The sequence below is a fragment of the Phocoena sinus genome, chromosome 5 (assembly GCF_008692025.1).
Source record: "Phocoena sinus isolate mPhoSin1 chromosome 5, mPhoSin1.pri, whole genome shotgun sequence".
Taxonomy (NCBI): Eukaryota; Metazoa; Chordata; class Mammalia; order Artiodactyla; family Phocoenidae; genus Phocoena; species Phocoena sinus.
The window spans coordinates 33,777,623-33,794,710 of record NC_045767.1 but is presented as its reverse complement, the minus strand read 5'-3'; the positions used below and the strand labels follow the sequence as shown (position 1 = coordinate 33,794,710).

Genomic DNA, 17,088 nt, shown 5'->3' with positions numbered 1-17,088 from the left:
TTACACATTAATATATTTACAATGAACATTTTCTTTTTAAGTAAGTTGGACAATGAAGACAATTTCGGTTATTTAAGGATCTTGTTTCCTTGGTGATTATTTACATTTCACTGCCTACATTAGAAATTCTCATGTGACACAAACATCATATGATGAAGTAGAACTTTTTAAGGCAATTTCTAAACACATGAGAGGCTGTCAGATTATACTGTAAAGGTAGGCAGCTGAATACTATTTTTAACTTTCTGAGTCTTTCATAATCATAATAAAATATTAGGTGTTTGAAAAATGAGCACAGAATAGATTCTGTACATTTTGTGTTAATTGGACAGAATACGTAAAGTAAAACAGAAGTTGATTTCTGACATATAGTGACTCTGATTAATCCTGGGCAAAACATGGCAAGAAGAGCAAAATGATACAGAATACACTGAGATAAGCACTTTCTCCATGTTCTAAGGACGGAAGTTTTACTTCCTTGTACTGCAGTGGAAGACAAGTATGTATAAGTTCTTAATAATAAGGTAGTATTAGAGACGAACATGCAACAATATATATTTTAGGATTACGACTGTTACTTCATTGCTTTCCTCATATTCTAGACAAAAATTTGGACTCTTTGCATTTGCCTTTTGCATTTAGAAAAGCCAGCGCTTGCCAGCATAAACACAGGCATGGGGTAAACAATATCCACACTTAAAGAGGTACTATAGTGAGTGTACTACCCAACAGACAGACACTATACTGTAAACTTAAAAAGCTTCAGCTTCAAAATACCCAGTTTAGAGAGTATTAAGGCAATAGAAGCCCAAGTATTTATGTGGTAATTAGTCCCAATCATATATACATCTTGACAGTGTACTTATAACAATGTCCACCATAATTTTCAGATTGGTTTTGGCAAAAACAACAATAAAAAACAATGGCACACACACTAGCTTTTTACCTTTCAATGTTTATAAGACATTTTTGCTATTAGGATTTTTTTTTTTTTTTTTTTTTTTTGCGGTACGCAGGTCTCTCACTGCTGTGGCCTCTCCCGTTGCGGAGCACAGGCTCCGGATGCGCAGGCTCAGTGGCCATGGCTCATGGGCCCAGCCGCTTCACGGCATGTGGGATCTTCCCGGACAGGGGCACGAACCCGTATCCCCTGCATGGGCAGGCGGACTCTCAACCACTGCACCACCAGGGAAGCCCTGCTATTAGGATTTTTGATGATGTCTTTGAAGGAATTAAAAGATACAAGACATGATTAAAGAAGTCAGCAGTAATTACAATGAAATCTCTTCCATGGAATAATAGTAGCTATTAAAAAAAAGCATCTAGTTATTATAACAGTCACCAAGTCAGGTGTTTGTACCTTAAATTTTTTTTGTGATAAAAAGAGTTGGTTTATTAGAACAATATTAACAGGTAAGGATGATATGCATTATCTTGTAGGTTTTCAAGATATGAAGACTTTCCTGTATTCATAAGTCAGTCTATATAAAAGTACTACAAGTAGATGCATCATACTTTACTCAAGCAGATAGAAAAATATATCAGTTCTAAGAACAACATAGGTACACCATATAGGTAAGTTACATAGGTAAATGTTCATATTCCAGAAAAAATTCTTCACTTTACTAAAAGATTTTTAAATTCCTTTAAAATATTTAATGGCTCAAAATTCAACACAGAAATAATCTCATGTTTTTTAAATCCTAAAAGAGCACAGCTGGGCTTCCCTGGTGGCGCAGTGGTTGAGAGGCTGCCTGCCGATGCAGGGGACACGGGTTCGTGCCCCGGTCCGGGAGGATCCCACATGCCGCGGAGCGGCTGGGCCCGTGAGCCATGGCTGCTGAGCCTGTGCGTCCGGAGCCTGTGCTCCGCAATGGGAGAGGCCACAACAGTGAGAGGCCTGCATACCGCAAAAAAAAAAAAAAAAAAAAAAAAAGCACAGCATTTCTCACTTAGAGACATCATACCTCTATACAAAGCATACTAGTATCTTACCAGACCACTTCTGAAGGTATGCGTACTTTTATTTTCTTGTCTGTTTGCTATGTTAGCTAATTATAATTAGTGTTAAAGAGCTCAAAGTAAATGTTATACCTTTAATATTAATATATCAAAAGCCAAAAGTTTCCTATTATATAACAAAATAGCATTAACTGATATAAAAATTATATCTTTAGATATCATTTTTTCTTGCTAAATCTATTGTTGCTTTCCTTGAACAGCACCACCATCCCCAAGTCAGTCTAAAACCTCATTTTTGTCATCTCAATAGTGGCAATATTCAATTGTAGTGTACTAATAAATAGCATCCTCCTATCTCTAGTCCCATTTTCACTTGCCTATTTCAGACACTCACTACCTTGAGCTTAGACTATCGCAGTAGCTTTCTGTTTTCTCCAACTCTCACCTTTTCCCTTGGAAATCCATTTTATTCATGATGTTACATTAAAAATTTTGAAACACAGCTCTGATTATCACATCCATGCTGAGAAACCTTCCATGGCTGCCTATAAGACAAAGCCCAAATTTCTCAGTTCAGCCCTTATGAATAGAACCAAACTATTTACTTCAATCCCAGCCAAACTGAATTACATGCTGTTTCCAGTACACGTTCTGCCTAGCTCCTGTCTTTTTCTCTGCCTAAATAGCTTTTCTCCATATTTTTGAGTGTTCAAGTATTACCCATGCTTTGAGAGTTTTCTCCATGAAATTTTCCCTTCCCACAGTATCTGTATATCTCTCATGACAGCAATTTGATTTTAAATAAAACATACTAATGTACCTGACTTCCACTAAGACTTTAAATAATTTATAGGAAGGATCTGTATTTATCTCATCTATGAAACTCTTACAATGCTTAACACAGTATCTAGAATACATCTAACATATTTGTTGAGTAAATAGATTTCAGAATTGTGCCAAACCTAGAGTAACTAGTGGCAGCTGAAAATACACTAAATGCCTCCTGGCCTTCCTAGCTAGTGGCACCACTACTTATCAATACTTGTAAGTGCCATGATATAGAATTCTCTTTTGTCAAAATACAGTATGAGAAAAAAAGTAAGAAACAGCAACAGAAGTCATTTTCCTGGATTTTCTCCAGCACAGAGACCAACCCAAAGGGCCTAGTAAAACTAGGTTATTTCAGGGTGAAGCTAGAGACCTCACTCTGTGACTGCAGATATGAAGGAATATTTATGCACATCAAATCTTTGGGTGATTCTATCCTTCTAGTCTTGCCTGCACCATTACCTCCATTCTCATCCTTCTTCCCACTGCATTAATCTTTCTAAAACACAAATCTGAGCATGCCACTTACCTGATTAAAATTCTCTAATACTCTCACAGCCTATGGAATAAAACCCAAACTTCTTAGCATGTTATGCAACATTCTCTATAAGCTGCCTTTGCCTACTTTAGTCTCACTTCCCACCAACTTATGAAGAAAATTAATTGTAAAAAATTTCTACATTTATATTTCATATATTGAGTTTTTAAGAAAGATTTTATTTTAAAAGGGAGTTACCTGGTTCAAAAAATATCTGAAAATCATTTACCTAGATTCTAGAGTATAGAGCACCAAGGCATGCTTTACAAAAATCTGACAGATGATGAAAATATAAGGAGAAAGACTGAACTATTACTATTTTGTAACTTTTCATACTTTAATGCCAAGCAAAACCACCAGAAGTTATGGTACATTTAATATTAAAATGTCAGTGGAAAATACTTTAACATGTTCTCTATAAGCCAATATTTTGAAAATTATAATAAATAAAAGTTCAGTGTTGAGATCAGGCTCACTTTCCTCTCTAGGCTATGAGGTAGACAAAGTAAATACTTACGCTTCATCTTTGCTAAAGGAAGGATTCCCACAAGAACAGCAATATACAGCAGTGAAACACAAAAACCAAGAAAATAGCCCACTATTCTGGCGTTGTCTGGGAAATATTTTAAGGTTTCTGGTATGTAATGTTATCTTATGAAACATTATGCAAGTCTGTTCTGGCAACCAGTTTGAGAGTTATTTAGCTATCTGAATTCAGAGGAATCCCAGCTATGTTCATTGTTCCTACCACATGCCCTTTAAGTTAAAAGGAAGCAATGCGAATGAAGCACTACCACCCTTTAAAACCTCAGGTGTAAAGGATACTCTTCACTATTCCGGATGTCAACTACCAAGAGCTTTGGTTTACTGGACTTTGTCTTCTTGGTGGGTGTTTTGAAGTGGCCTGTCACTGTAAGCTCACACAAGTCAATCAGGTCCTCTGCTGAAATCCGGGGTGATACTTCTGACTTTAGGTCATTTAATGGAATGGATTCTCTTGACTGAAAAAAGATGCACAAACAACACAAACATTGAGAACATTATAGAGAGACAAACTATAGCCAGTACAGAATATCTTCAGGTTTTTTATATCAATTACTATACTATAGCATATGGGAGAACAGGAAACTGTATCTCATTTTAGCAGTGTACTGTGTAACTGTATTCCCTACCACTGATGTTTACTTTTTTTATTAGTCACACATATAGGAAAGCATTATTCTTTTGCTTCACTACAAGTTCCTGGCTCAAATGTGATAGAAAGAGATGAGGCAGAACTGACTGATTTAGGAAAGATTTGACCTTGGTGTTGGTTCTAATCAAATGCATCATATGTGAGGAGTTTTTTCAAAGGAAAGACCGATTGCCTTGTGAAATGGTAAGAACGGAAGGAGAGGAATCACTGACAAATTCATAGCTTTCTGAAATTTTTTGTGTGTATCAGCAAAGAACTTTAATATGTTGCAAGCATGTTCCTCTGCAAATTAACTTTAGGAGATTAGTAAGTTATATTTTGGACAAATTATACTACTTTGCTTTTAAAAAAAATAATTATAAACATACAGAATCTAGCTTCCCTTTTATTAGACAGTTTTATATGCAATTTTTCTATTCATTATACAATATCCACTTGGGGCATAAAAGTAAAACTTCCTCTATACAACTTACGTCTTATTTAGTCACTGACATTGGTATTTTCCTGTGTGACTAGGGTTTCAAATTCATGGAACTTTGTTTATTGACAATGGACAAGAATTTAGAATAACTATAGAACAGCTCTGAAAATGTCTGCCCAAGAACCTGTACATATAATTATCATTTATCATTTCTGCCCAAGAACCTGTACATACAATTATATTAAACTTAGATATCCAAACATCAGAAACCAATTGGTATGAGAATGACTTTTAAAAAAAATTAATATTCTATTTTTAACCTAGAGTCAGAATTTATTTAGCAACGTTACTGATAAAAAATATCTTTCAGTAGAGTGGGTTTTCTGAAAGGGCTACCTGGATGTGTTACTGATAATGCTAACCAAGCAAGCAAAAATCCAAACCTGGTAACAAAACAGGTATTTTACGGCGTTCGTTAAACTTCTGGGAGAATGACTTTGTCATGGTACCTGGAGTCTGAAATGGTAGACCTTTTTTTTGGTATATGGTGTTAGAAAATGTTCTAATTTCATTTTTTTACATGTAGCTGTCCAGTTTTCCCAGCACCACTTATTGAAGAGACTTTTTGTCCATAGTACATTCTTGCCTCCTTTGTAGTAGACTTGTTGACTATAGGTGTGTGGGTATATTTCTGGGCTCTCTATTCTGTTCCATTGATTTTTGTGTCTGTTTTTGTGCAAGCACCAGTTTTGATTACTGTAGCTTTGCAGTATAATCTCAAGTTAGGGAGCATGACTCCTCCAGTTCTGTTTTTCTTTCTCAAGATTATTTTGGCTATTTGGGGTCTTTTGTGTTTTCATACAAATTTTAAAATTTATTCTAACTCTGTGAAAAATGTCATTGGTATTTTGATAGCGATTGCATTGAATCTGTGTATTGCCTTGGGTAATATGATTGTTTAAACAATAGTAATTCTTCCAATCCAAGAACATGGTATATCTTTCCATCTGTTTGTGTCATCTTCAATTTCTTTCATCAGTGTCTTATAGTTTTCCAAGTACAGGTCTTTTACCTCCTTAGGTAGGTTTATTCCTAGGTATTTTATTCTTTTTGATTCGATGGTAAATGGGATTGTTTCCTTAATTTCTCTTTCTGATAGTTCATTGTTAGTATATAGAAATGCAATAGATTTTTATATATTAATTTTGTATCCTGCAACTTTACCTAATTCTTAATGAGCTCTAGTAGTTTTCTGGTGGTATCTTTAGGATTTTCTATGTATAGCATCATGTCATCTGCAAACAGTGACAGCTTTACTTCTTCCTTTCTAATTTTGATTCCTTTCATCTCTTTTTGTCTGATTCTGTGACTAGGACTTCCAATACTATGTTGAATAAAAGTGGTGAGAGTGGGCATCCTTGTCTCATTCCTGGTCTTAGAGGAAATGCTTTTAGCTTTTTACCACTGAGTATGATGTTAGTTGTGGGCTTGTCATATATATGGCCTCTATTATGCTGAGGTATTTTCCCTCTATGCCTGATTTCTGGAGAGTTTTTATCATAAATGGAAAGTTTTTTATGCTTCAAAAGCTTTTTCTGCATCTACTGAGATAATCATATGGTTTTTATTCTTTAATTTGTTAATGTGGTATATCACACTGACTGATTTGCGGGTACTTAAAAATCCTTGCATCCCTGACATGTTAACTATGAGAATACAGAGCCAGTATCTAGAACACTCTTCCCATATTTTCTGTCATGGGTCCTGGCACTAACTTCAATCTAGTTACCCAGGACAGAAATCTGAAAATCATCGTAGATTCTTCATTCTTCCTTATTCCTCACTCCCATCGAACATATCCCCAAATTCCACCATAATAACACTTGAATCTGTTGCCTGATTCACTGCTCTATCTCAGGGCTTCCATCATCCCTTACATGGACTGTAGAAGCTGTTTGCCCCTCTTGCTGCCTCCTTTTTTCTCTGCTTCGCTCTTCATTTAAAGTTATCCCTTCTAATCCATATGCCAAATGCCATGAATTAAAATAAAAATCTCATCATGTAAATTTTATAATTAAATACACCTCCATGGCTTCTAGACACTGATGGAGTGAAATCCAAATTCCTTGGTATAGAATATAAAGCCTTTTATAAATTGGTCTCTGTCTGTAATAGGCAGGAGACCATAGGCTTTGGAGTCAGACTACCAGGACTCAAATCTTGGCTGTCCACTCATCAGTGTGTGACTTTGGACATGATATTTAACTGCTCTGCCCAATTTCTTCATCTATAAAGTGGGATAACAGCATTTACCTGAATCCTCCTAGGCTGCTGTAAGAATTAAATGTTAATCTATATAAAATATTTAGAATAGTGTCTGACACACTGTCAGAGTTCAATAAATGTTTGTTATCTTTCACCTTTTTTTCTCATCCCTTACCATGTACTTTGGCATTAGCAGACTATTTGCCTTTTTATACCACTGTGTCACCTTTGCCCACGTTGCTCCCTCTGCTTAGAATGCCACACTTTGTCCATCTAATAAATCCCTGCTCACCTTACAAGTATCAGCTCAAATACTATTTTCTCTGTGAAGAAAGTCTTTTTGACTCCTGGCAGTCTTACTTAGTTTTTCTTCTGTGTCTGCATAGGTATCAGGTATACATCTTTATTATAATAGGATTATTTACTTCCCACTAGACTGAGAGCTCCTCAAGGATAAGGAAAATGACTTTTATGCCTATGTCTTCCCCAGGTCTCAGCAAATTATCTGACACATAAAAGATATTAAAATATATTTGCTGAATATAAATGAATAAAATGGTTTTCCTAAGTCTTCTATTACTTTTCCTGAGTAACTTTGTGCTATGTGTATGTTTCCCAAACAACACGTATATACCTCCATCATAGTAATTACTATACTTGTAATACATTATCTGTTTCTACTCTTGACTTACAACATCCTTGAATGCAGGTTCTGTGTCTTTTCATATTTGTATCTCCAAAAGATAGCACAAGGTATGGAACCAAAAAAACTTAATAGATATTTAATGAATGAATGAGTGAATTAAAAATATGATTAAATAACATTACAGAATCTATTGTTACGTCTGGATTACTAGACAGAATCTTCAGGGATGGCAAATCATAAGATTCTCTCTAGCCTCTGGGCACTATAATGGTTAATCAAGAACACTGAAATCTATATCTGCCTCAATAATTTCTCACAGCCATCTCTCCTTTCCTCAACTGAAAAATTGAAGATGACAGTTGCTACCATGTAAGCTTACAAAATGTACTCTAATTAATTGAAAGAAGTTAGGTGTATATAAAGAAGGCAAAAAAATAAACACACACAAAAAACTATCCCTAGGAAAGTAGGCAAAATAATTCAGTGATAATAAAAATATGAATGAAGGAAAAAATAGATAAAAAAAAATAGAGTTGAAACTTTGGGGAATATCAATAAAACTAGAAAACCTGTATGTGAACTGTGTGCATGATAAGAAATGAGAAAAATATAAACAAACATATTTTTATATTTTTTCTTTCTCTCTATATTTTCTTTATATATCGCCCTTTCTTCCTTCCTTCCTTCCTTCCTTTCTTTCTAATTATCTATAAATGAGAAAGAATATAAGCATGTAAAAATATTTGAAAAAATAAAAAAAATTGATTCCAAATATTCCCAAAAGAATATAAAATCTGAATAGACCTAAATATCCATAGGCCTAAGTAGAGCTGAAGAGAACTGATGAATGATATGTGTGTGTGTGTATTCAAAAGTCGCAGAAAAACTGAATAAACTTTGTAAATACAGGTAAAATTTTAAAGTTTTTAAATGATTACTTTAAAGAAAGGTGCCAAACACATTTTTTTCCTGAAGCAATTCTATCTTGTAACTGTTCCAAGGCAAAGAAAACGTTGAAAGCTTATTTTATGAAGTGACCATAATCTAATTCTTGAATCTAAGAAAGAGAGCATTAAACACCACCCCCCAATATTCCTTAAGAATATAGATTCTTAAAAAATCTCAAAACTAGAAAACTGAATGCAGTAGCAATTTAAAAGAATGGCATACTATGACAAAGTAGGGCATATTCCAGGAATGAAGGACGGTTCAATATTAGGACAATTTTAAAAAGAATTCATCGCCTTTAGTCAAAGGATATGAAGTATGTAATCATCACTGTAGGTGACACAAAGCCATATGTGATAAAACTTCACATTTATTCCCAATTTTAGAAGAACTCATGGTAAACACATATCAGAAGGCAAGTTAATTAGAACGATGAAAAATTTCATTAAGGCAGATGTTCATCTCAAATATTTGACATTCTAATTAATGATGAACCACAGAGGCAGACTTATTAAAATAAAAATGGAGAAATAATATTGTAGCTATCAGCATTATTATTTTTATTGTTATGAAAGTTGCTGTGGAGATAATAAGAAAAATAAATACTGAGTGTAAATATTGGAAAAAAATATATTTCTTAGACAATAGTCTTCTTAGAAAATCTAGAATAATCAGAGGAAAATCCAATAAAACTGGTAAGAATTTGGTACGGTTTTAGTTACAACATACATACAACAAAATCATTAGCTTTTCTCTACAGCAGCAGCAGCCAGTAAGAAAACAGAAGGAGCAAAAGCTTTCAATCACAATATCAAAATATTCCTCCAAAACAAAATACTTAGAAATAAGAGAATCACATTTGAAGAAAATGAAAGAGTTTTGTGATGGGCATTTGAAAAACCTGAGAGACATAAAATGCTATCTGGAAAGAAAGATTCAGTATTACAAGATCTTTATTTTTCCTCAGAACAATGTATTAATATATTACAATTTAATCAAAACTCTAAAAGGATCTTTCTTTTTCATTTTGAAACATAAGTTCTAAAGTTCATTTGACTAAATAGGTGAGAATGTCAAGAAAATGTTGAAAAATAATAAAATACATTGTAATATGTTAAAACTGTATAAAATAATACCACATGATATTGCACCAGAATAGACTAGAAGACAAACAGGACATAATGGGATGCACAGAAACAGACTCCAATACATATAAATATTTGGTAAAAGAATAGGATTCCATATCAAATCACTGGGGGAAAGAGTATATTATTTAGGATATAGTGTTGGCATCATTTATTACCTAGAATAAAATAAAATCATGTTTCTATCTTATACTACAAAGCAAAATGATTTATAAGTGGAACAAAAAATTATGTGTAAAAACTGGAATCACAAAAGAAAAAGTATTGATGACTAAAATTATTTTTAAGCATACGGAAAAAGCTGAACTCTTAAAGAAGAGAAATATATGTGAAAAAAATTTAAGATGTCTTTATTATATAAACAACTCTTTTAATCAATAAGACAAACCAATAAGAAGAAAAATCTGCTTAGTTAAAATGAAGCGAGGGGAGATGTACACATATACTTGACAAAATAAACACAAATAGGTAAAGAAAACTTTTTTACCTCAATCATAGAAATATTAGAAAAATGTATATACAATCACAGAAATAGAAAAAGTAGGTAAGTGTTCTGGGATATCTTTTGTTTGTCCCTCCAGATTCACTCTCCATTGGCTCCTGCCTCGCTGGGCGGAAGATTCTATTTGCAACTACAAGAGGGACCCTCGGTCCTCTGGCTTTTAAGGTGGTACAGACAATAGGGAGAGTAAGGTCAGGATATATATTCCCCTGGTTCCCTACTCGAAAAGTCACCTTGGCCTGGCTATGTTTGTTGACCAAAGGTCACTGTTCCTCTCAAGATGGCTTTCTCTACCTGCTTCTCCTTTTTCATGTTCTGATAACCTCTTTCTCCCTGATCCCTTTTGGCCTTTAGGTGGCAACAGGGCTGTCGCTAGTGTTCATAATTTACTGCATTATCTCTTATATTTTCACCAACATTCCATGATTATCTTTGTAACTATTATACCTTTGTAATTATTATCTCTGTAATTATTATAACCATTCTTGAATTATCCTAATTTGAGTTTACAATCTTTTGCTGTTGGTTAAACTCTGACAGTAAGCGTGTAGGGAAGAACTATAAAATATGCATTTTAAGGCACACGAAAAGATGCTCAACATTGTTAATTATTTGAGAAATGCAAATCAAAACTACGATAAGGCACCACCTCACACTGGTCAGAATGGCCATCATTAAAAAGTCTACAAATAACAAACGTTGGAGAGGGTGTGGAGAAAAGGGAACCCTTCTACACTGTTGGTGGGAATGTAAGTTGGTACAGCCACTGTGGAAAACGGTATGGAGGTTCCTCAAAAAACTAAAAACTGAGCTACCATATGATCCAGCAATCCCACTCCTGGGCATATATCTGGACAAAACTATAATTCAAAAAGATACATGCACCCCTATGTTCACAGCAGCACTATTCACAATAGCCAAGACATGGAAACAACCTAAATGTCCATCAACAGATGAATGGATAAAGAAGATGTGGTATATATATACAATGGAATACTTCTCTGCCATAAAAAAGAACAAAATAATGCCATTTGCAGCAACATACAAACAACTAGAGATTCTCATACTAAGTGAAGTCAGAAGGAGAAAGACAAAGACCATATGATATCATTTATATGTGGAATCTAAACTATGACACAAATGAACCTATCGATGAAACAGAAACAGAATCATAGACATAGAGAACAGACTGGTGGTTGCCAAGGGGGAGGGGTTTGGGAGACGGATGGATTGGGAGGTTGGAGTTAGTAGATGTAAGCTTTTATATATAGAATGGATAAACAACAAGGTCCTACTGTATAGCACAGAGAACTATATTCAATATCCTACGATAAACCATAATGGAAAAGAATATTAAAAAAAAGAATGTATATATATGTATAACTGAATCACTTTGCTGTACATAGTAATTAACACAACATTGTAAATCAACTATACTTCAGTAAAAATCAATAAGTAAAATAAAATACACATGTTTTAGATGTGTGAATCAACATAAACTTTCTGGAGAAAAAATTAGTAATATGCATTAAAAACTTTCAAATATGCATGCAATAGAAATTTCTTTTAGGAAATTTGTTCCATGGACATAATCACAGATTGTACAAAGTAGTATGGAAAAATATTTATCAAACATGGTTTTTCTTAAATTATGAAAAACTGGAAATAATGTCAACGCATGATAAAAGGTGATAAGATAAGTAACAATGAATTCATATAAAGAAATATCATTCACCCATTAAAATCATATTTTAGAAAAATACTACTTAGTAGAGGAAATATTCAGGATATATTATCAAGGGGAAGAAGACCCTATAAAACAATAAATTCACCAAGATACCAGCTTGGTGATGTATATCATAGTGACTATGTGAGTGTGTGTATAAACACATGCATGTGTGTATACATATATTTTCATATATATAAGAATGATGCGTAGAAATGGTGAAAGTGCTAATCTCTGAGTCAGTGGAATTAATGTGGTTTTTTTTCTTAGTGATTTTCTGTTGTTTAAATTTTAATAATTAAGTATGAGCTGTTTTTTGAAAATTTAAACATTTATAAAAATATGATTGCTTTCAACCAGCACTATTATATACTTCTCTTAAATACTTCATAACTATGAATCTAATCTGTCTGAAGACAATTCTTTTCAAATATTTACAGCAATATAAAAAGGCTTCACAAATAAGAACTCATGGCTATATTCACCATTGCAGGTAATCAGATCTGGCACTAGAAAACATATAGAGATGTTAAGAAATACAATAAAATCACTATTATTCTTAAATTCTGATAAGTTTTTAAAATGATTAAAAAAAAGGATCAGCAAGTAGGGCACGCTTTCATGCATTCAAGTTCAGAAAGGAGGACACACAAAGCTAATATAGACAACTGAATAAAAAATGTTTGAAGTTCACTGGAATGTTTCATTGGTAAGGACTACTCTATTTTTTGCATGAAGAAATATTTGAATAAACTGATGTTTATCTACCTCTTCATCAGATGTATGAAGAATTTAGAGAAAAGGGCCTGTTGGCTATGTGGAAGAATATTTAATATACTTTTCCAAACTTCTACCAACACAAATGTAAATTACATTATCATCACTAAATAATTATAAAGTTTTCCTTGTTTAACGTAAGATAGTAGAAATTACTTAGTAGATTACTGCCTTAAATGGCTGATATTTTTCTTAGCAAGAATTGTGTTTCCTTTAAGAGTAATATATTTTGATCCTGCACTCAGAAAACAGCTCTATATGTGATCATACTCATAATGTATATTAGAAGGTTAAAACAAAACAGCAAACACCCTTCATTATGGAAGGAAGCAACTGTCATATATTATGCTATTTTTTGTGTGTGTGTTTGTGAGTGTGTGTGTGTGTGTTTAGGGGGAGGGTGAGAAAGAGGGATAAAATCTTAATATAAATAATTACCCTCTCTAAAGCCACTTGGAAATTAAGGATTCCAAAAGATATTTATAGTACCTGGGTATAAATGAGGCCAGGAGTGCTGCTTTCAGAAGATACATGGTAGATCTGATCGTTTCTTAAAGCTTTTGAGGGATTTTCTCATGGACAGGATGACCTCAGAATGTCTACAGTACTGGTTCTTTGAGTCATTTTAAAATCTCTTCACTTTGGAAGCAAAGTAACGTTTATTAAATATCTACTTTATAATTCTAGAACCTAAAATAAGGCAGCACAGGAAGTGACACACATTGCATACATTTCATATATAAAGAGATCTACCTTAATTTTGGGCAAAAAACACTTAGAAAGACTATTAAATTTCACCAAATAATTGGAATTGGAACACCACCCGTAATACTAAAGATAATCTTCTAAAAGAAAAGTGGAAATATAAATCAGAAAGCATGAAAAGCAAAAGTAGGCACGTTTATAAGGCAGGAAGCATCACAGGACTAATCATGTATTAAATAATGTATGTTTCAACACGATGAAAATAAACACTCTTTAGGACAACTTATAAAAGCAAAACTCTACTCAAAGATCTTTTCAAGTGACATATCATGTTTCTAGGAGAGAGACTGGATCAATATAAACATGCTGATGACAACAAAGAGCCAGGTATATCAATAGCTTAAATTTCTTAGATTTCTTTTGTATCTCTCATAGCAAGAGATGAGAGGGTCTTGCCCAGAGAAGGTGCTGAAATGTTTGATAAATAAATGCATGCATGTGTAACAGGACGCTGAATGATGTTGTCCCTAGGTTGAAACAAAGAGGTTCTAATGTGCTACCAAATAATAGAAACTGCCAACAAAAGCCACCAATGTCTTCCCCAGGGCTGAGGAGGGACAGAAATTACTCTACTACTTCCAACTAACATCCCAGCATCCCCTTTGTTCAAGATAAAATGCCCCTCCGTTCTCATCCTGCAGGGTAGAGGAGTGGGTGTTTCTGAACACTCAAATCACCCCCCCCCCACCCACACAAGGCAAGTGATGGGGAGTGCCCAAGACAATCATTCGTAGAGATTCGGGCATACCTGAAAGAAGGGGTGGCTGACATTCTATTTTGTAGTAGAATGCCTGTTTACACAGAAGACTTAATAATCTGTCCTATACCTATCTGAGCAGGCAAGAAGTAAGGAGACTTAATAATCTGTCCTATACCTATCTGAGCAGGCAAGAAGTAAGGAGACTTAATAATCTGTCCTATACCTCTGGCAGTGCTGAGAGAGAGGGTGGTAAGATGCTTACCTTCTCTGACCTTACATTTCTAAGCTGTATTGCGAGAATGATGACACTTAACTCACAAATTTACTGTGAGGATCAATTGATATAATACGTGTAAAAATGTTTGGTAGACTGTAGATCTTTATATAAAATAAGTTGTTATTAAAAATCACATCCCAAATGAAGCAGCTTGAATTTCATGGTAAAGTAGTCTTATTAGAGTCTAAATTTTTAATAAATCACCAATTAACAAATATTTAATCTACTAGCTTTGTGCTGGCCATCTTGAGAGAGACAATATCATTTCCACCTCAAAGAGTCCCTAATCTGGTTGGAAAAAAAAGACTAACATAAAAGCAATAATATATATACGTGTGTGTGTATGTGGGCCTTGCCTTTTCAAAGTATTAAGGTAATAAATGATATCAAATACACAAAAAAATGCAATAATAAAACTATACAATAATAACAGAGAACACTTATATGGTGCTAACTATGTGCTGGTCACTATGACAAGCACTTGACATATATGAGCTTATTTCAGTGTTGCAACAATTCTATGAGGTAGGTTTTATTATTTTGATCATTTTATAGAGGAGGAAATTGGGGCAGAGAAAGGTTAAATAACTTAACAAAGGCCACATAATCAGTAAGTAACAGAGCCAGGATTCAAATTTAGTCTGGCTCTGGAGTCTGAGCTCTTAACCACATCATTACACTGCTTCTTTTATAAGATTCCATGTACGGAATCACAGCTGCATACTATAAGAATACAGGGAAAGGTATAAACACAATATGGGGAGAAGTAGTTAGCAAAATATAGGTGGAGGAACTAGCATTTCAGTCAGGAAATAACAGTAAGGTTTAGAAAAATAGAAAGGAAGGGGACTTCCCTGGTGGCACAGTGGTTAAGAATCGACCTGCCAATGCAGGGGACACTGGTTCTACTCCTGGTACGGAAGATCTCACATGCCGTGAAGCAAATAAGCCCATGTGCCACAACTACTGAGCCCACGTGCTGCAACTACTGAAGCCTGCATTCCTAGAGCCCGTGTTCCACAACAACAGAAGCCACTGCAATGAGAAGCCGGCACACTGCAATGAAGAGTAGCCACCGTTAGCTGCAACTAGAGAAAGCCCACGTGCAGCCGAAGACCCAAGACAGCCATAAATAAATAAATAAATAAATAAATAAAAGAGGAAGAAGAGTGTTGCACAAGTAGGTAATTGTAAGAGTTCTGAAGTGTGAATGAGCGTGGAAATGGTCCATAAATAATTATTGAGCACCTACTAGGTACCATGCAATGTGCTTGGGATACATTAATGAACACAACAAAGATACTTGTTCTTATAGAACTTAGAGTCAATGGGTATGAAAAAGACAATGAAGAGACTAGTCTTACTGAGCTGAGCATCATCCTGGGAATTAGAGGGAAACAGTATTGAATAAGTAGGTAGGGGACAGATCATGAGGGCTCTGAAAGACAGAGAAGCTCAAGGATATAAGATTTTTGGAGGAATGTGTCACATGTTAACAGCAGTATCTTAGGAAGATTAATTTGGCCATATCTTGAACGATGAATTAGAGATGGGAAAAATGATAGGCAGAAAGACTTGTTAGAAAGTGAATTTTATGAAGATTTAGATTAAGTGATGACACTGGAAATGGAGAGCTTTGCTCTACTCATTACCTTCTTTTTTCCTTCAGTCATTCCCCTGGCCTACAAATACAGTTTTGTATTGGCCTACAGATTTTTCCTAGGCCTACAAATACATCCAATTCTCTCCCATTCATAGTGAAAGATAAACATAAAGAATGAATACTAAATAATAAAATTACTCTCCAAGGGGCAAGTGCTTCCCTCGCTACTATCCCTCTACTTTCTCATCTCCACTTTCTTTTCATTCACTCCGGAACTCACTGCAACTTGGTTTCTGTCATGATACAGAAGAAGGAGTGGTTCATCTGCCAGGAGAAAGTGTACAGTTTGGGAACACTTCTTTACAAAGATAACATTTGAGTTGAGATTAAAAGGATGAAGAGGAGTTCGCCAAGTAAAGAAGTGGGGCTTTGCATGCATATTTTGTGTGAAGCAACTCTATCAAACACACGGGGAAGGTGTTCTGATTCTACTTCTAGGGCTTCGGTTCTACCTCTAGGAGGTATGCTGAATAAAGCCTTTCTCATTTAAAATTCTTTCCACATTTGTTTCAATTCATCCTGGCATGAACAAGGCAGAAATTTTTCAGGTTGCTATTTTCATTTTGAAAGAATTTTTAAAAGTTTAGTTTACAAGTATGTAACCAGAGTGTCTCAGGTTTACAACCCCTGTTCCATACTGATACTGGTCTCTTCCAATAAATACACCATGAGCTACTTGAAAGCAGGGACTAGGACTTGTTTGTTTTTATACTTCTACTACCTAGCAGAG

General features: G+C 34.5%; 1 protein-coding gene across 4 annotated transcripts in view; it reads right to left on the bottom strand.

Moving 5' to 3' along the window:
• TBCK (TBC1 domain containing kinase) overlaps window positions 1-17,088 on the bottom strand; it is a 251,136-nt gene that overhangs the window by 41,727 nt on the left and 192,321 nt on the right. For 3 of the 4 annotated variants that reach the window (XM_032633096.1, XM_032633095.1, XM_032633098.1), the window contains exon 24: window positions 4,154-4,329. The exons of the other annotated variant lie outside the window; for it this stretch is intronic. In XM_032633096.1, the coding sequence (XP_032488987.1) occupies window positions 4,154-4,329 (176 nt within the window). The remainder of the gene's footprint in view (window positions 1-4,153; window positions 4,330-17,088) is intronic. 4 annotated transcript variants of the gene reach the window in all.